This window comes from Conger conger, chromosome 7 (assembly GCF_963514075.1).
Source record: "Conger conger chromosome 7, fConCon1.1, whole genome shotgun sequence".
Classification (NCBI taxonomy): domain Eukaryota; kingdom Metazoa; phylum Chordata; class Actinopteri; order Anguilliformes; family Congridae; genus Conger; species Conger conger.
In genome coordinates this window covers 860,224-880,165 of record NC_083766.1, presented here as the reverse complement: position 1 = coordinate 880,165, position 19,942 = coordinate 860,224, and the positions used below count along the sequence as shown (strand labels likewise).

The 19,942-nt window shown below is 46.0% G+C and overlaps 2 protein-coding genes across 2 annotated transcripts; one reads left to right on the top strand and one right to left on the bottom strand.

Moving 5' to 3' along the window:
* The first annotated feature begins 2,825 nt into the window (after nucleotides 1-2,825).
* Nucleotides 2,826-6,185, top strand: dbn1 (drebrin 1). The gene is made up of 4 exons (XM_061248655.1): nucleotides 2,826-3,260; nucleotides 3,598-3,944; nucleotides 4,852-4,957; nucleotides 5,456-6,185. The coding sequence occupies exons 1-4, from the start codon at nucleotides 3,134-3,136 to the stop codon at nucleotides 5,506-5,508; spliced, it is 633 nt and encodes a 210-aa protein (XP_061104639.1). The 5' UTR covers nucleotides 2,826-3,133; the 3' UTR covers nucleotides 5,509-6,185.
* Nucleotides 6,186-16,237: 10,052 nt separating this feature from the next.
* On the bottom strand, nucleotides 16,238-19,660 carry LOC133132455 (proline-rich protein 7). Its single transcript, XM_061247909.1, has 2 exons — nucleotides 19,393-19,660; nucleotides 16,238-16,707 (listed from the first exon to the last, which is right to left on the bottom strand). The coding sequence occupies exons 1-2, from the start codon at nucleotides 19,658-19,660 to the stop codon at nucleotides 16,238-16,240; spliced, it is 738 nt and encodes a 245-aa protein (XP_061103893.1).
* Between the last annotated feature and the right edge of the window lie 282 nt (nucleotides 19,661-19,942).

Sequence of the window (19,942 nt, the reverse complement as noted above, 5' to 3'; positions counted from 1 at the left end):
GTTTTTGGAATGTCGTGTGTCCAGCTCACAGCTCCCGGGAAGGGTTACCCCACACAGACTCCGCCCACATTTTAACATCCATTGTGATGTCACCTTTGATTGTGATGTCACAGATGTGACCTCACAGATGTCCCACAAGGAGGTTTTGTTTCAGAATTCCGGTTTTGTGGGAAGCAGGTTTCCACAGTTTGGGAATGTGCTGTTTGGAATGACCTCTGTGGAGGTGGGAACCCTTCCGTGCAGATGCTGTTGTGCATCATTATTCCAGCCAAAGCCATTTTTCCTGGTGTTTTGTCTTTGAGAACCAGCACGTTTATTGTAATCTGTAATTGTTGCATCTGTCCTCAGTGAAATGAACAGTTTGTTTGTGTACAGTAGTGTAGTTGTGTTCATAGTTCCCTGACTGTAGGCTCTGTTTAACATTCAATGACTGATTTGATGTTGTGCCTCTGTTTGTGTTTTTAATGTGAAATAAATCAGGCCTTACTTTTTGGGGGGCATGCTCTCTTCTCCCAGACATCCTGTGAGACCGCAGGGTTCCCATCCAGACTGTGCCACATCAGTGTGAGACACCGCTTTGATAGATGTGCAGGTGTAATTCTGCTTTTCACACTCTTTAGATCAATGTGCAGGTGTGATTCGCCCCTAGTGTGTGCTATGCTGTACTGGATTGGGTTGGATGGAGAGAGCAGGCCCCTCCCACAGTAGCAGGGCATGATGGGATTGCGAACACCATCAGCTCCTTCCAATCACTTATTTTTCACCTTCCTTTCAGATAGGAGGTGTGTTAGTCGCTCCGCCCAGCGGGGGAGGCAGGAGAGAGAAAGCGAGGGAGAGAGGAAAACGTGAATTAGGCAACTGGAATGTCCGTGATCCTTCAAACATCAGTGAAGCCACGTCGGGTGCAGACATGGGCAGAAGCGTGGCAGATCCACAGGGCAATCATTTATACATCACACTTTTCAAAATCTTTAAACAAAGGATGCGCTTGTATTTTCTTGCTCTAGAAATCTTCAGGAGCCTCCTAGCTTCTGGCTCCTAGCTCCTGGCTTCTCGCTCCTTGAAGGAACATTTAACTGGAATGTCCTTAAAGATGGAGGACCTCAATAAATGTCCAGGTCAGACCAGGAACAAGGAGACAGAGAGGAGATTGAGAACAAGGAGACAGGAGGAGATTGAGAACAAGGAGACAGGAGGTGATTGAGAACAAGAGACAGGAGGAGATTGAGAACAAGGAGACAGGAGGAGATTGAGAACAAGGAGACAGGAGGAGATTGAGAACAAGGAGACAGGAGGTGATTGAGAACAAGGAGACAGGAGGTGATTGAGAACAAGGAGACAGGAGGAGATTGAGAACAAGGAGACAGGAGGTAGATTGAGAACAAGGAGACAGGAGGTGATTGAGAACAAGGAGACAGGAGGTGATTGAGAACAAGGAGACAGGAGGAGATTGAGAACAAGGAGACAGGAGGGAGATTGAGAACAAGGAGACAGGAGGAGATTGAGAACAAGGAGACAGGAGGAGATTGAGAACAGGAGACAGGAGGTGATTGAGAACAAGGAGACAGGAGGAGATTGAGAACAAGGAGACAGGAGGTGATTGAGAACAAGGAGACAGGAGGTGATTGAGAACAAGGAGACAGGAGGTGATTGAGAACAAGGAGACAGGAGGAGATTGAGAACAAGGAGACAGGAGGTGATTGAGAACAAGGAGACAGGAGGAGATTGAGAACAAGGAGACAGGAGGAGATTGAGAACAAGGAGACAGGAGGTGATTGAGAACAAGGAGACAGGAGGTGATTGAGAACAAGGAGACAGGAGGTGATTGAGAACAAGGAGACAGGAGGAGATTGAGAACAAGGAGACAGGAGGAGATTGAGAACAAGGAGACAGGAGGTGATTGAGAACAAGGAGACAGGAGGTGATTGAGAACAAGGAGACAGGAGGTGATTGAGAACAAGGAGACAGGAGGTGATTGAGAACAAGGAGACAGGAGGAGATTGAGAACAAGGAGACAGGAGGAGATTGAGAACAAGGAGACAGGAGGTGATTGAGAACAAGGAGACAGGAGGTGATTGAGAACAAGGAGACAGGAGGAGATTGAGAACAAGGAGACAGGAGGAGATTGAGAACAAGGAGACAGGAGGAGATTGAGAACAAGGAGACAGGAGGAGATTGAGAACAAGGAGACAGGAGGAGATTGAGAACAAGGAGACAGGAGGAGATTGAGAACAAGGAGACAGGAGGTGATTGAGAACAAGGAGACAGGAGGTGATTGAGAACAAGGAGACAGGAGGAGATTGAGAACAAGGAGACAGGAGGTGATTGAGAACAAGGAGACAGGAGGAGATTGAGAACAAGGAGACAGGAGGTGATTGAGACAGGTGACAGGAGGAGATTGAGAACAAGGAGACAGGAGGTGATTGAGAACAAGGAGACAGGAGGTGATTGAGAACAAGGAGACAGGAGGAGATTGAGAACAAGGAGACAGGAGGTGATTGAGAACAAGGAGACAGGAGGAGATTGAGAACAAGGAGACAGGAGGAGATTGAGAACAAGGAGACAGGAGGAGATTGAGAACAAGGAGACAGGAGGTGATTGAGAACAAGGAGACAGGAGGAGATTGAGAACAAGGAGACAGGAGGTGATTGAGAAGTGATTGGAAAGAGCGCGTGTCTGGCACCCCCAGGAATGACTCCAGTGTCTGCATGTCCTCATGGGGGGGGGGGTGTCCTCATGTCCTCATGGGGGGGGGGGGTGTCCTCATGTCGGTCTGTGGCGGGGGGGGGGGGGGGGGGGGGTGTATTGCTTGTTTTCTCCAGAGGTCCAAGGTGTCAGAAAGTAAAAGTCCTGCCAGGTGTTTCTTCTGCCCATCAACTCAATCAGCTGATTTCACTCATTAGTTCTGCCTCCTGGCTGGAGAATTGTGCTAATTAGTAGATCCAGGTGATTTGGACAAAATATTGGGAGGACGTTTACTTTCTGAACCTGGAATTTTCTCCCCTTGTCAGTGCAGAAATTCAGCAGGGTCAAAGGTCACCGAGTACAGGCTCCAGGGGGCAGTGCTCTCAGGTGCAGTTCTGCAGGCGGCCATTTTGTCCTCTCCCTGAGTGTGCGTGTGCGTGTGTGTAAAATGCCACACGTCTTCATTTCAGAAAATGAAGGGAGGTCAGCGCACGGTGTGACAGGTGACTCCTCCCCCATCCCCAAAATCATCACCACGCCCAATCAGGAGCCTGATGACAGCCTGAGGGAGAGGGGTAAGACTGCTCCCCCCTCGGCTGATCTCTCTACGGCTGATCTCTACTGATCTCTCTCAGGCTGCTACCCCCTCTGCTGATCTCTACTGCTGATCTCTACTGATCTCGCTATGGCTGATCTCTCTCTCTATTGATCTCTCTCAGGCTGCTCTGCTGCCAGGCACATACACACACGTACACACACACACACGCAGGCACACACACAAATGTGCACACAGACACCCGCACAAGCAGACGCACACACTCCTTTGCTTTGTCTGATCTGCAGTTAATAATTACCATGATATTGAAGATGGAGTGTTGTCACTGAAATATTGGATGCCCCCCCCCCCCCCAGACTCTGAGCCCCCACACAGCGCCCCTGTACAGGAGACGCCCCAGACCAAGCCCACCCACAGCGTGGCCCCCCAGGCCCGAGACACCAGCCAGTCCAACGCCTCAGACAGCCTGCTGGACCTATGGGAGACAGGCGCCACCCCTGGCCCCGCCCCCTCCCAGCTGGTGGACCTGACGGGCGACGCCCCTGAGCCCTGCGGCCCCCCCCTCCTCAGCTTCGACGAGCCCACCCCCGCTGGCACCGTGGAGATGAGCTCCCAGCATGCACTGCAGCAGGAGCCCGGGAGTCAGGAGGAGAGCCAGCTGCTCATGACCAACGGAGAGGCGTTTCTGAAGGAGGGCACGCAGGTCAGCACCCACAACTACCCCTGACACATGTGCAGGTGTAATTCTGCTTTGACACTCTTTAGATAGATGTACAGGTGTAATTCTGCTTTGACACTCTTTAGATAGATGTACAGGTGTAATTCTGATTTGACACTCTTTAGATAGATGTACAGGTGTAATTCTGATTTGACACTCTTTAGATAGATGTACAGGTGTAATTCTGATTTGACATTCTTTAGATAGATGTGCAGGTGTAATTCTGCTTTGACACTCTTTAGATAGATGTGCAGGTGTAATTCTGATTTGACACTCTTTAGATAGATGTGCAGGTGTAATTCTGTTTGACACTCTTACACTAGGTGGCAGCGTAGTGTAGTAGTCAGTCAGGCAAACGGCAGCCCTGTATGTCTGGTAGTGTGGAAGCCAGTTCATGTACCTGAAATACAGCAAACACCACGTTTCACACACTAAGGCCTGGGTTATGCACACTGTGCTACACTTGAATCATCAGTGGGTGACACGCAGATCTGTCCGGTTTACTCTGGATCTGTCCGGTTTACTCTGGATCTGTCCGGTTTGCTCTGGATCTGTCCAGTTCACGCTGGATCTGTCCGGTTTACTCTGGATCTGTCCGGTTTGCTCTGGATCTGTCCGGTTTACGCTGGATCTGCCCGTTTTACTCTGGATCTGTCCGGTTTGCTCTGGATCTGTCCAGTTCACGCTGGATCTGTCCGGTTTACTCTGGATCTGTCCGGTTTGCTCTGGATCTGTCCGGTTTACGCTGGATCTGTCCGGTTTACTCTGGATCTGTCCGGTTTGCTCTGGATCTGTCCGGTTTACGCTGGATCTGCCCGTTTTACTCTGGATCTGTCCGGTTTACTCTGGATCTGTCTGGTTTATGCTGGATGCTTTTTCATGTTTTCTACAGGCAAGTGAGGGCTACTTCAGCCAATCACAGGAAGAGGAGTTCGCCCAATCAGAAGACTGCTCTGCTAAAGTGAACCCATCACCAGTGTTTTACAGCAAGCCCCCAGGTAAGACCTGCAAACGCCACAAATACACAGCACCTCCATAATGTCTGGGACAAAGCCCCATCTTTTATTTATTTGCCTCTGTACTCCACAATTTGAGATTTGTAATAAAGAAAAATTGGTTAAATGTGGTTAAAGTGCACATTGTCAAATTTTCATACATTTTGGTTTATACATTGTCCCCCCATTTCAGGGCACCATTTCAGGGTTTTGGTCTAGGGGGTGGATATGAGTTTGGGTTTTGGTCTGGGGTGGTGGGTGGATATGAGTTTGGGTTTTGGTCTCGGGGGTGGATATGAGTTTGGGTTTTGGTCTGGGGGGTGGATATGAGTTTGGGTTTTGGTCTGGGGCCGTGGGTGGATATGAGTTTGGGTTTTGGTCTGGGGGGTGGATATGAGTTTGGGTTTTGGTCTGGGCGGTGGATATGAGTTTGGGTTTTGGTCTGGGCGGTGGATATGAGTGTGTTTTGGTCCCTAACCTCTCTGTGTCTCTGTCTGTCAGAGATCGACATCACCTGCTGGGACACGGACCCGGTGATGGAGGACGAGGACTGAGGGCTCGGCTCCTCTTTACACTAATAATGTCATAATAATTCTTGCATTTAAAAGTAAAAATAAAAGAGAGGTTAGCCACTGAGAGGAATCGGGTTATTGTTAAAGATGCAGACATATGAAAGAGTTTTAGGGGTTTTATTTTTCGGTTTTGACTATGCAGAGAGTTTGAGGCTGAAGCCCTTCATAGACAATGTTGTTATAATGCTTCATAGAGCAGTCAGATGCTTCCTGTACCTCCCTTAATAGACAATGTCCTGCTATAATGCTTCATAGAGCATTCTATACCCCCCTTCATAGACCATGTTCAGACATAGGCTTCCTGTATTGCCTGTCATACACAATGTTCTGTTATAATGCTTCATAGAGCAGACATAGCCTTCTTGTACCACTCGTCATAGACAATGTTGTCATAATGCTTCATAGTACCCCAAAGGTACACAGTACAGTCATTTTGTTTGGTTTGAATAGATCAGATCTTTTTCTGCGATGTACAGCTATTCCAGGATGCCATGCTCCACAGAGGCGTCTTTCATAGCTCCAGCCAGCCAATCCCCTGTGGCCGACACATCCCTCCTCTATTCTTAGTGAAGGGACACGTATGAAGGGGTTCCTGGTGTACTTTTGCCTTTGATGTAGAGTTTGGCTTGAAGCCTTAAACCCTACTGCTGTTCAACAAAGTGGGGGGGTGGGGGGGTGGGGGGGTATGAGAGTGAGTGGGGTGGGGGGGTGGGGGGGTGGGGGGGTGAGTGGGGTAGGGCACAGCTGCGGTCAGTCAGGGGGCGTATATCAATGCTTACCAGTCTCCGAAAATAATGCTTTAAAAGGACCCCTGAGGAAATCAGACTGAGAAAGACTCTTTAGTGTGGTGCCAATTCCCCGTGTAATGTGGGATCACATACACACACATAGTGGCCAAGCGCAGATACAGAAGAGGATGTGTACATTTATTCAGCCTATTCAACCTGTACCTTTGATATGTAGAGTTTTTGAACAGTAGTTATGGTGTTACAATCAAATAGTGAGTAAGACTTAGACAAAAACCGATTTGTAGCAGAACTGAATGGGCGGTAGCAGGCCCTATGATGTCTTGTGATCAGTGAGCTGCTCGTGTCTGTGTTGAAGCATTTAGGGTGATATCCTTCTCGCATTATCAGTTACAGTGGCTTTGCTATAAACCAGGGAACAGCGGACGTCAGGCTAGTTCTGATTGTGGTTATGTGGGGAGAGGGGTTGCAGTTTCCCTCTCATTCAGAAAAACTTCAGACATTTTCCATGGTCCTGGTATATCCAGGCCAGAATAGCAAAATAACCTTCATTTTTATTTCAGTTGAACAAATCCCATTCATTGTAGACACAGGTCTTTCTGATGTATATTAAATTAAATGTATATTATAATCAGTATACAATACCCAGGCAAATTGGAATGGGGTCCTAGCCTGAAACTTTACAAACTCAAAAGCATAGCGGCATTTTCTCTGCCCTCCTGAGTTTTTTGGCAGTCTTCCATGTTGTGTTTAGCGTAGGGAGGATGAGCCCTGCTACTAATGTCGGTCCTTACACACGAAACAATTCCTACATAGAATTTCTGAGCAGACAAGCAAGCAATAAGATTAACTTATGTAGTATAGCTGTGTAAATAATCGATTTTACTAATACAGTATTGATAATACTGCTGATCCTAGTGTTATTTATATAATTGTGGCCCGTATCACATTATCATTGGACGTGGTTTGGAATTGAGTTTTTAAAAGTTACTTTATTCTTAAATGGGAAGTGTGTTTCTTGTGGGACAGATATCCCCGAGTTTTCGTAAGAAAGTCATCTCCAACTTGTTGGGAGCCAGCCTGCATCTTTAACAGTAACTGATGTGACCTTCGGATATGATTTCAATGTGCTCCTCCTCACCCTGAAACTCCACAGCGTCTGTTCTGCCCCCTCCTCTTCACAGTGCCAGGAGTTTACTACACCCTGCGCCACAGCAAGGCTTAGCTTTTCCTTTCTCTTTGTGTTTTTTCTTTTGTTTTGTTTTTTAAAGCTTTTTTTTGTATCTCTTCCCTGTCCGTCGCTTCTCACACGCTGTTTTTGAAAAAAAAAAAAAAAAAAGCACAATTTTTTTTGTGACATGCTAAAGTGCTGATGTATGTTAATAAAAAAACCTCCAAACATCCTGTCCACCGGCTGTTCCTGGTGTTCCTCTCAGCCGCGCCGATAACTGCAGTCCTGTCGTAGGCCTACTCAAATCCACCACTTTCCAACTCTTGCTCTATGGACTCCAGTCACGATTTTCACGACTCATGTCTCGACTTGGACTTGACCTTACAGTTACGCGACTTAACTTGCTTTGGCTTGCGGTAGGCCTATCAAACAGGCTTAATTAGGCTATCTGTCCAAATTTACGAATTGTAAAAATTATTGTGGGATAAAATTAACGGTTTACAATCTAAATTATTATATCGAAATGTATATTTTCCTTTCCCGTTCAACCTTTCACGAAGCACCAGCGTCAGTGACGTCAGACGTTTGATCATCGTCGCTGTTCACGTGAATTTTGTAAGTAACCTGTGATTGTAAAAGATAACGTGCATCGTGGCGAGAAGACTTTGACAGTATAGCATACCATCTGCTAGTATAAGTATACGTTTGAGGAGAAACCGATTGTTATGTAGACGGTCTATTGGAGAAACGTGGATCTACGTCACATTTGAGGCACCTGGTTCACATGCATCCCGGCAGGTAAGCTCATCAGTCTTTTAACAAACGTGTTTCAGCAGCACAAGTTAGCCAAGCCAGCTAACAACAGTAGCCCATAACCGGCACATCGAGGCGGTCTTGGTTTATTAATTTGCTGATGTTGCTAAAGTTTGACTAGTCAGCTTGCTAGCAAAACTTTCAACAACAGCCTAGTTAGGTGCACGGTTACCGCAAATCAGTATAAATACTGCAATTAAAATATTAGACATAAGCTAAACTACAATGAACGAATTGTGGTCAGTGTCCTTAAGTGAAGGGTGAATATGATATACTGATTTTTTTGGTCTTCACAATGAGTATTTCTCCAGCACTCCATCAATAGTAACAGCCAGACCCTGATGAAAGTGAACAGACTTTAATCTCAATGGACTCTTGGTGAATTGAGACAAGACTTGGACTCATGGTATAGTGACTCGACTACAGCGCTGCTTCTGGCTAACCTTTAAGCAGAAGAGATAAATTCAAAGTGACACAAAATGGTCATTGAATTTACCAGTCAAGTAGACCGTTGTAGTATTTTGTAGCACAGAAATGCCATTTTTAATGGTTTAATGGTTTTAGCAGTCGTAGGCACTTTAGCAGTGTGGGGACTGCAGGCCCAGGTGTGTGTTCTTTGACGCTGACTGCAGATTCAAACAGTTTGAATCTTCTCCCAGAAGATAAAAGAAAGCGTACTGTCGTTGTCAGGTTCTGATGGTGGGTTGCTTAGTGTCTGGATCTGATCCCAGTCCCTGTGCTGATGGATTAGTGCCTGATGGGGCTTGTGCGTCTGTCTCTGCTTCACACAAAGGAAGCGGGCTCATCTCCAGCCCAGTGAGCTGTCGAGTGAGCTCAGAATCAAGCCTGCAAAGAAAACAACAAACACATCGACAAGGGAAAAAAAAAAGAAGCAACAACTAAAACTGCAGGCAGGTGTGAAAATTGCAAGTTGGACCAGAAAACAATGAAATATTACAACCACATAGCCACACTCCCATCTTTTTAATCAATGAGACCTTGGTGCGTACATACTCCTGCTAACGGCCGCTCCGTTCAGTTCAGACGTGAAAAAGAACGAGTGTCCATGTCTCACTGAGGAACAGTCACACAGCGTGTGTGTGTTTGTTTGTGTGTGTGTGTGTGTGTGTGTGTGTGTGTGTGTGTGAGTGTGTGTGTGTGTGCGTCAGAACGAGTGTCCATGTCTCACTGAGGAACAGTCACACAGCGTGTGTGTGTGTGTGTGTGTGTGTGTGTGTGTGTGTGTGAGTGTGTGTGTGTGCGTCAGAACGAGTGTCCATGTCTCACTGAGGAACAGTCACACAGCGCGTGTGTGTGTGTGTATGTATGTGTGAGAGTGTGTGTGCGCGTCAGAACGAGTGTCCATGTCTCACTGAGGAACAGTCACACAGCGTGTGTGTGTGTGTGTGTGTGTGTGTGTGTGTGTGTGTGTGTGTGTGTGTGTGTGTGTGTGTGTGTGCGCGCGCGTCAGAACGAGTGTCCATGTCTCACTGAGGAACAGTCACACAGCTCCCGCAGGCCTACTGCTCATACAGTACACTCCCGTTACACAACATGACATACATGCACAGTACTCACACGTCCTGGTGTGTGTGTGTGTGTGTGTGTGTGTGTGTGTGTTTGTGTGTGAGTGTGAGTGAGTGTGTGTGTGTGTGTGTGTGTGTGTATATATATGAGTGTGTGTGTGCGTCTGTGCGTCTGTGTGTGCATGTGAGTGTGTGTGTGTGTGTGTGTGTGTGTTGCAGGGTCAAAGCCATGCCAGACAACATGAGCATTTCCATTAAGGATGAAATACATCCTTGACCACTGATTCACAAACATGATATTTAACTTTCTGGAGTTGTAAAAATATGATTTCAGTGTTAGTGTTTCTGAAAGATGCAGACGGCACTTGATGATATTCTGCATATTTACAGAAGTTACTGACTTCATGAGGGCTGGTAGTGGGGGCAAAGGGGTTGTGGTCTAAACCAGACTCCAGGTAACGCTGAAGCAGTATGCTTCAGATGTGTGTTTATCACCCCATTATTCTTTATACACAATTGTTTTTCTTTTTTTTAGTGGAATGATTTCAATTGTGGATGCAAGCTGAAGCTGCAGACTTAGACTTCATAAAAACTAATACTCAGCTGCCAGCTAAATGGCCGACTACTTACGTGTAGCTGTCCTACACTATAAAACATAATTATATCTTTAAATATATATTTATGTTACTTTGCTAGCTAGTATCAAACTGATTGTGTTACGGGTAACTTATAACATAATGAACTAATAATAACTCCTGAGGTAACTTATAACATAATGATAAGGTTAGTTGTGTTAAGGGTAATAAGCTGGCTATCTACTGTAACTTTTGTGACTATAGTGACCGGTCAACTGTTCGAAGCACTTTGTTTAATGACTGCGATGGATCTATTTCCGGTCATCGTAGCCGTCCCAAAATCCGTAGTTGCTTAAAGTCCCGAATGTCTATAAACCACGTCCTTGAGTGAGTTATTGGTTTTATAAAACTGCTACCAAACATAATATTATAGATAGATATATAGACACAATCCAATTAAAGCATTTTGTTTATTAACAATATCATTACAAGAATAGTTTACGAGAAAATAGATCCTGCTGCTGGTAGGTGGCAGGCGGTTGCTATGCAACGTTAGTAAACTCTAACGGTTCTGCCAAACTCGCAAGTTAGTTAGCTTGCAGCAGTTTATGCTTTTTTGATGCTTATGTGTGGCATTGTGCAAGCGCTGAAAAACAGTCCAACATCATGGGATCACGGTGCTAAATGACTGCTTTGGATCTATTTCTGGCACTACTTATTTTGGGACGGCTACGGTGACCGGAAATAGATCTGTATTGGCGCTATTAGGGATGTTAGAAGCTTTCAAGAAAACACTGAAGCATGATTATTTCTAATTATTGCTGTTTTATTTACTTGAATTTTTAAGGATTGTCACTTTTTTGAAAAAAAAAAGTTATCCTTCAAAAACATGGCTGAACGGAACAGAGTCATGAGTTCTGATTTGGATGACCACACCCTTTTTCAGGCGTTCACCCGGTGGTGACTAGTGACACTACATTTAATGATACATTAATATCTAACGTTACCAATTTATAAAATTGAATTTCGGTTCAATTTATTACCCTTCACAAACTGGCGATCGGCGATCGACGTTGTGAAGCCGCTTAACTTTTTAGGCTATAAGCGAACAGGAGAAACCACTGTATCCACTGTTTGTCTCCGTCGGATTCGGCGTTAAACAACGTAAAGTTATTGCATCCATATCGATTGCATTTTTACCAATTTAGCGAACCCACACCCAAATGTCTTAAATACTATTTATATAGCCTATAGAATATGTTTTACATTATATAATGTGAAGTGTGCATTATATATAGGCTACTTAACAAAAACATTAATAAAAGAGTTAATTTGATTCATCAGTGACTATGAATTGGCAAACATGCTCTAAATTTAGCTTAGTAATGATTTTACCAATAGGGTATTTTATTATTAAGAAAGACCTGATTGATTCTGTTTGAGTCCTAAATTAATGTGAAGAATATGAATGATGAAATATCATATTGGAATGGTATTTGGTTTTATAGTGAGGGATCAGTCAACCTCCACACCAGAGCCAGTCAGGCCCCAGTCAGCCTCACAGACAGGCCCACAGAGAGCCTCCATGCAGTGCAGAGATAGAGGAGGAAGAAGCCCATGCCCTAATAAACAAATCCGTTCAAATTGACAAAACATCAGTTCCCAGCTTCCGAGAGGCGCTTAGTAGAGCATAGGTGTTTCTTGACATGGATTGGGAAGAGTCCAAGGGCGTAGGTTTGCATTAGGCTAAATGCTTGTAATGTAATGTAATGTAGGGACACAAATGGGGGAGGTTCGGAGGGGATGTAACCCCCACTGGAAGCTGAGGCGAGAATATCATGGAAAAGTTCAGAAGGTCAACATTTCTGTATTATAAATCCTTTTTTTGATTGGTCTTCTGTAATATTCTAATATTTTGAGATACTGGATATTTATTTTCATGAGCTGTAAGCCGTAATCATCAACATTAAAACAAAATAAGGCATTTTGATAAGACTTCTGACCGCCATTTCATGTCATCTAGAGCCTTAATTTATGAATAATTATGGTGGCCAACACACTCATTAACAGACACACAGACACAGGGGTGTAGCACATTAATTAATCCTTTACTGAAATCTGCCAGCTGAATGGGACTTTGAAGAGCACATTGTTTTAAGGCGGGTACTGTTGCCTATTCAAACCAATGATCTGTAAACATGTATTTACATTAAAAAAAAAAAAAAGAAGATTATTATCATAGTAAGACTAATAAAATGTTGAAGATTCATGGGATTCATTATTGTGACTAATACAAAATCAAACAACTAATTATTATTCAAAATACAGTGGTGTCATGTTCCAGATCATTCTCCTTCGCTTGTTGCTGGTGCCTGCACACCACTTTGTCTCGCTCAAAGATGCTCCAAATAAAACAATTTGCTACTCATCAATATACTAAAAATACAGGTGCATCTCAAAAAATGAGAATATCGTGGAAAAGTTCAGAAGGTCAACACTTCTGTATTATAATTGATTGGTCTTCGGTGTCTCGGTGGCGCAGCCTGTAGAGCACTGACCGCATGCTCATTGCGAGCCGCGATGTCAGCGGTTCGAATCCGACCGTCCGACATTTGTCGCATGTCTTCCCCTCTCTCTCGCTCCCATTCTTCCTGTCTCTCGGTACTATACTGTCAAATAAAGCTGAAAAAGGCCTAAAAAATATCTTAAAAAATAATAATAATTGATTGGTCTTCTGTAATATTCTAATATTTTGAGATACTGGATATTTATTTTCATGAGCTGTAAGCCGTAATCATCAAGATTAAAACAAAATAAGGCTTGAAATATTTCACTTTATGTGTAATGAATCTAGAATATTTTAAAGTTTCACTTTCTGAATTACGGAAAAAAAGAACTTTTCCACGATATTCACATCTTTTGAGATGCACCTGTAATACTTTAATTCAACAAACATAGGCTAACTGTTACCCATATCATTAAGCCAGCTCCCACAATAATTTATAGTTTCTTGCTGGAGATCAGATACCATTTCAAAAAATTGTGCTGTTCAGTCTGTACCTAGTTATGTAGTAGGAAATGCCCTTGTTATCCTCTGGAGGTTATTTTTCACAGTGTCCCTGTACAAGGTCCTGGTCAACAAAACTGCTGTATCTAAAATACCCTCCAGGGAACATAGACTAAAACTGAAATATTAGCCTAAAAAAAACAAGCTACTAAAATAGAACCATCAATTGAAGTCTTCCTTACTATTATAAGGGTGGGTTGTTTACATTGTTTCAAACACTGCTAAACATTCTTAGTTGGGTTACATCCAAGTGAAGCACAGCTATGTTCCTCTGTGTGTTTTACATCCAAGTGAAGTACAGCTCTGTTCCTGTGTGTGTCCAGGAGGTCAGAAATCTGTTCTACAGGTGACCACAGTTTAGTCTTGGTCCTTTCAGATTCCATTGGCTTAGAAAAGGTGGCTTGAAAAATGAAATCATGAATAACTATTAAGTGATGGCATGAATTAAAAAAACTGACAAAACTTCCCAACTCCAAACATTTGGCAATATTTAACAGAAAAGGTCAACAGCTGCATAACAGGCCAACGGCTTCAAACTGTAGTCACTGGGTTGCTTGGCAACACAGCAACATGCGAGGCGGGCAGCCCAGTTCTGTCTTCATGGTGAAGAAAAACACTGTACAAACTCAGAATAAACTCAGAACAAACTCCGCAAATACAGAAACGCCGCAAGAGTTACTGGCACGACAGCAGAGTAAATTAACACAGTGTGTGCTTTGAATATGAAGCATTTTCCCTGATGCCCACCTGGAATATGATGTACGTTATTTAAAAAGCATAAACAGCCGAGTCCATTCAGAGATGCACTCCACTCATCTGAGGCACCACCACCGGAGGGCCTGGAGCGGCGGCTTCAGGTTCAGAACTCAGATCCGGGGATGGTCATGTAAAAATGTAAAAATCAGACAGGCCACCAAAAAAGCATTTCAGTTTCCACAAAGTTTCCATTTTCAATTAAATTATTGTCTAAAGCCAATTTCCTAGTGACATGAATGCAAGTTTGTTTTCCCTCCTAAAAACAGGTATGGTTTGTTGCTAAACACCTCGTTTAGTGTCCTTGAGTGAAGATGGTTTCCTCAGTTACTGCAGACCTGAGGCTGAATCCCTCAGTTACTGCAGACCTGAGGCTGAATCCCTCAGTTACTGCAGACCTGAGGCTGAATCCCTCAGTTACTGCAGACCTGAGGCTGAATCCCTCAGTTACTGCAGACCTGAGGCTGAATCCCTCAGTTACTGCAGACCTGAGGCTGAATCCCTCAGTTACTGCAGACCTGAGGCTGAATCCCTCAGTTACTGCAGACCAGAGGCTGAATTCAGGTTAAACTCCATCAGTCTGTTCAGTAGATTTTAAAAGCAGGTCCGCAGGGCACAAACGTCTAGAGAAGTTAATGTCGATCATAGTTGATGTTAATGTTGATCATAGTTAATGTTAATCATAGTTAATGTTAATGTTGATCATAGTTAATGTTAATGTTGATCATAATTAATGTTAATGTTGATCATAACCCAACTCAGTGCACATCTTCAGTGACTGGGTTTCCATGGCAACCAAAACCCATAATACACAGCTGTCTTCATTGACTATGCAAAATAATGAGTTACACTTCATACAGCTGTATACAAAAAGTACAATGGGGGTAAAAATCAAGGTTATTTAAACTAAAATCAATATTGAGGACTAAAACAACCTTTCAGTCTGAGAGGGAGTAATCGTGCCATTGCACATTTGGGCTGTCTGTGAGTCTAGCGTGCATGGGCTGTGAGGAGGGATGGTTTAACCGTGTGAGTCCTGATTGGACAGACATGTTCAGATGAGATGACAAATGAAAATGAGAGTGTACAACAAAAATGTCTTTTTTGGAGCCAGTGGATCTTGGCATGTCTGAATTACGCCTAGAATTCAGTATAAAAAAAGAAAAAAGAAAAGAAAATGTTGAGATTCCATGACCTAAATGGGAGTGCGTGTGTGTATGAGAGAGAGAGAGAGAGGGGGGGGGGGGGGAGAGAGGTATGATAGGTATGATGGGTGAAGCCTCCTGATAAACAGATAAACAGCCACAGTAAAAATACTGTCCACCAGCAGCTTTCTCTCTCAAACATTAGATTAATTTCTAAAAAGCTTTCACAGGCAAAACATGTTTTTACAGTCCATTCCATTTTTGCTATAACTACAGTTTACAAAAACATGATTAAAATGTTATTTATACATTATACATTATTTATACATTATATTTCTATTCAACATAAGAAATGCAAAACAGATGTGAAGGGGGCAGTGTAACTCGCCAACCGAATCAAAATGGTGTTTCTGACACCAACCAAGTCGCCAACTGAATCAAAATGGTGTTTCTGACACCAACCAAGTCGCCAACTGAATCAAAATGGTGTTTCTGACACCAACCAAGTCGCCAGCTGAATCAAAATGGTGTTTCTGACACCAACCAAGTCGCCAACTGAATCAAAATGGTGTTTCTGACACCAACCAAGTCGCCAACTGAATCAAAATGGTGTTTCTGACACCAACCAAGTCGCCAACCGAATCAAAATGGCGTCTCTGACACCGACTAACTCAGCAAACTGAATCAAAATGGCGTCTCTGACACCGACTAACTCAGCAAACTGAAAATGGGGCCTGTGTGCCACGCAGCGGTCACTGTCTTCATGAAGGGCTGTCAAACCTCCAGCAACAAGGAGTCTCTTGCAGGTCCTGGCCCCTAAAATAAGCCCATCGCCTCTGTGTGTCCCCCTCTGCTGTAGTGGGTGAGTAGCTTCAGGGGTTAAAGGGCGTCTCCTGGGAGACGGTGGAGTGTGGCTCAGACAGCTGTGCTGCGGCCGAGCAGGGGGAAGGCCGTGGGGAGGGGCCAGGGGGCCTCGGGGAAGGCCGTGGGGAGGGGCCAGGGGGCCTCGGGGAAGGCCGTGGGGAGGGGCCAGGGGGCCTCCAGCCCCAGGTCTGAGTGTGTCCTGCCCCGGCCGGCGCGGGGGCTGAGGGGGGCGGGCGGGGCGGCGTGGGGGGGCAGGTTGTGGCGGTGCAGGTCCATGGCGGACAGCAGGCGGCCGAGCGGGTCCCAGGGCTCCTCGCTGGGCAGGCGGATCAGCGAGGGGACGGGCCGCTTGGCCAGCGCCGGCTTGCTGGGCTCGGGGTCCGCCAGCTTGCGGGACGTCCCGGGAGCGGGCTTGGTGTACATGCCCCCCCGGGGCTCCCCCAGGACCTCGCTGTAGGGTGGGGGGGGGTCCTCCATCAACACCGCCTCCTCGTAGCACGGGGGCTTTCCAAAAGCGTCGACTTCTATGAGACACAGACGTGCCGTTACTGCAGACCACAGCACAAACAGGACAAGCAGGCAGAGAGGATCAGTGATGGTTACATCATTATTCCCAATGTGATTACCGCCTGGGAAGCAGGAACTTAATATCGCGTGGTAAACCAGCCAAATTATACCCAGGAGAGACACACCCAGAGGACGGATATGTGCTCCATATCACTGAGTTTCTCCCCACTTCTGAAACAGTCTGTCAGCCTGTTCCATCAGATTAGGTGCAGTGAGTGTGAGTGTGAGTGTGAGTGTGAGTGTGTGTCGTCTGTGTGTGTGTCTGTGTGTGAGTGTGAGTGTGTGTGTGAGTGTGAGTGAGTGTGTGTCGTCTGTGTGTGTGTCTGTGTGTGAGTGTGAGTGAGTGTGTGTCGTCTGTGTGTGTGTGTGTGTGTGAGTGTGTGTGAGTGTGAGTGAGTGTGTGTCGTCTGTGTGTGTGTCTGTGTGTGAGTGTGAGTGTGTGTGTGAGTGTGAGTGAGTGTGTGTCGTCTGTGTGTGTGTCTGTGTGTGAGTGTGAGTGTGTGTGTGAGTGTGAGTGAGTGTGTGTCGTCTGTGTGTGTGTCTGTGTGTGAGTGTGAGTGAGTGTGTGAGTGTGAGTGAGTGTGTGTCGTCTGTGTGTGTGTCTGTGTGTGTGTGAGTGTGAGTGAGTGTGTGTCGTCTGTGTGTGTGTCTGTGTGTGTGTGTGTGTGTGTCTGTGTGTGTGTTTGTCCTGTTAACTTAATAAAAAGATGAGGCACATCTTATTGCACCCTCCCCACCTGTATGAGTCTTAGGACTAAAGATTTTATCAGCCATGATAACGCTCCGCTATCTCACACGGATGTAGCCCTTAATTGCTCCTTTCCGACTGCGTCTTCCTGGAGCTGCAGCCAGCCTGATGCGGGAGCGCCCCACCCACGATCTCCTCTGACCAGTGAGCCGTCTCTGTTACCCTCTCCTGACCTCATAACCTAATTGTCTGATATATGTTTCAGGGATTCAAACATTTGCTATCGAATAAAGGAAGACAAATTAAAAGCTGACAAGTTTTTGAGAAAGCAAAAATCATTTAATGGAACTGAAATTAATTTTGTCCGAAATTTCTGAAGACTCCTGCAAGAATGACAAGAACATAAAAGGCTCATTCAGTGTTTGAAGCTGTCAATGCCTTTATGAAGCCTGGGCATCCCTCCCTGTCAATGCCGTTATGAAGCCTGGGCATCCCTCCCTGTCAATGCCTTTATGAAGCCTGGGCATCCCTCCCTGTCAATGCCGTTATGAAGCCTGGGCATCCCTCCCTGTCAATGCCTTTATGAAGCCTGGGCATCCCTCCCTGTCAATGCCGTTATGAAGCCTGGGCATCCCTCCTCCACCACACTCAGAACTGTACGTCAAACAAAAATACATCACGCTCAACTGTACGTCAAATAAAAACACACAAACAATGGAAATAAAATCCTCTTAAATACTGCATAATTATGTCACACTGACTTGGATCCAATATTTCCTTTAAAAGAAAAACAGAGATATGGTTTGTGACAGTCCTGGTGGTGAGATAAGCTGTCGTTGACCCTAGTGTATATTGTGCAGCCTGTCTGAGAAGCATACGGTAATGTGCAGGGCGATGTTTCCTGTAACATGGGCATTTGTACCTTGAGATGAATTATGAAAGGGAGCATGCTAATCATATTTACCCTAAGCAACACAGCCATGAGCATTTATACATCATTGTGGAGCGCTAACCAACACAGCCATGAGCATTTATACATCATTGTGGAGCGCTAACCAACACAGCCATGAGCATTTCTACAGGCTAGACTCTTCCTCTCCTCTGATTCCTCTTCCTCAGTGTGCATAGGAGCAGGTGCTTGCTGAGCGCCAGACTCCCCCGAGTTACTGTTCATTTGTTCTGCATTGTTCTGTGTGAAATGTGTGCTTTCATTAATACTGTGTGCTTTGGCAATACCAAGCATGAATAAAGCAGAAGGAATCAAACTGAGACGCACAAACAGACAGACAGACAGACGCACACACAGACAGACAGACGCACACACAGACAGACAGACGCACACACAGACAGACAGACGCACACACAGACAGACAGACGCACAAACAGACAGAGAGACGCACACACAGACAGACAGACGCACACACAGACAGACAGACGCACACACAGACAGACAGACGCACACACAGACAGACAGACGCACAAACAGACAGACAGACGCACACACAGACAGACAGACGCACAAACAGACAGACAGACGCACACACAGACAGACAGACGCACAAACAGACAGGCATGGTGGACAGATGGACAGGCAGGCAGGCAGACAGACGCACACACAGACACACAGAGACAAACAGACACACAGAAAGACTGGCAGACGGACAGATGGACAGACAGACAGACAGGCAGGCAGACAGACGCACATACAGACACACAGACTGATGGACAGACCGACGTACAGACACACAGACAGAGGCAAACAGACACACAGAAAGACTGGCAGACGGACAGATGGACAGACAGACAGACAGGCAGGCAGACAGACGCACAGACTGATGGACAGACCGACGTACAGACACACAGACAGAGGCAAACAGACAGACAGACGCACATACAGACACACAGACTGATGGACAGACCGACGTACAGACAGACAGAAAGACTGGCAGACGGGCAGACAGGCGGACGGTACCTTGCGTGCTGCTCCAGGCGGTGGGCAGGGGCAGGTGCGGGGGGCAGAAGCGCGGGGGCTCTCTGTGGGGGAGGGGCTCCATCTGGAGCGAGTGCAGGCAGTGCTCCCGGAGCCTCTCCTCACGCTGCCGCTTCAGCCTGCGCTGGAGGAAGCTGCAGAAGCAGCACAGCATGACCACGAGTGCCCACACCAGCCAGAACCCCGCGAAGCAGGCCAGGAACGTGTAGGTGCCCTGGGACATCACCATGCTGCCCGCCCCCACGCCCCCGCCACCACGCCCCGCACGCGTCCCGGCAACACCATCCGTGAGCTCGAGCCGGCAGAGCCTCACTGGGTCTCAGAGCGGAGCTGGGTCTCAGAGTGGAGCTGGGTCTCAGAGTGGAGCTGGGTCTCAGAGCGTAGCTGGGTCTCAGAGCCTCACTGGGTCTCAGAGTGGAGCTGGGTCTCAGAGCCTCACTGGGTCTCAGAGTGGAGCTGGGTCTCAGAGCCTCACCGGGTCTCAGAGCCTCACCGGGTCTCAGAGTGGAGC

Excerpts from the sequence above, each read along its gene's own strand:
- dbn1 (XM_061248655.1), top strand. The coding sequence starts at position 3,134 with ATGCCACACGTCTTCATTTCAGAAAATGAAGGGAGGTCAGCGCACGGT. Across the intron at positions 3,261-3,597 it reads TGACAGCCTGAGGGAGAGGG|ACTCTGAGCCCCCACACAGC; the intron begins GTAAGACTGCTC and ends CCCCCCCCCCAG. Across the intron at positions 4,958-5,455 it reads GTTTTACAGCAAGCCCCCAG|AGATCGACATCACCTGCTGG; the intron begins GTAAGACCTGCA and ends TCTGTCTGTCAG.
- LOC133132455 (XM_061247909.1), bottom strand. The coding sequence starts at position 19,660 with ATGGTGATGTCCCAGGGCACCTACACGTTCCTGGCCTGCTTCGCGGGG. Across the intron at positions 16,708-19,392 it reads TACCGTCCGCCTGTCTGCCC|TCGACGCTTTTGGAAAGCCC; the intron begins GTCTGCCAGTCT and ends GTCTCATAGAAG.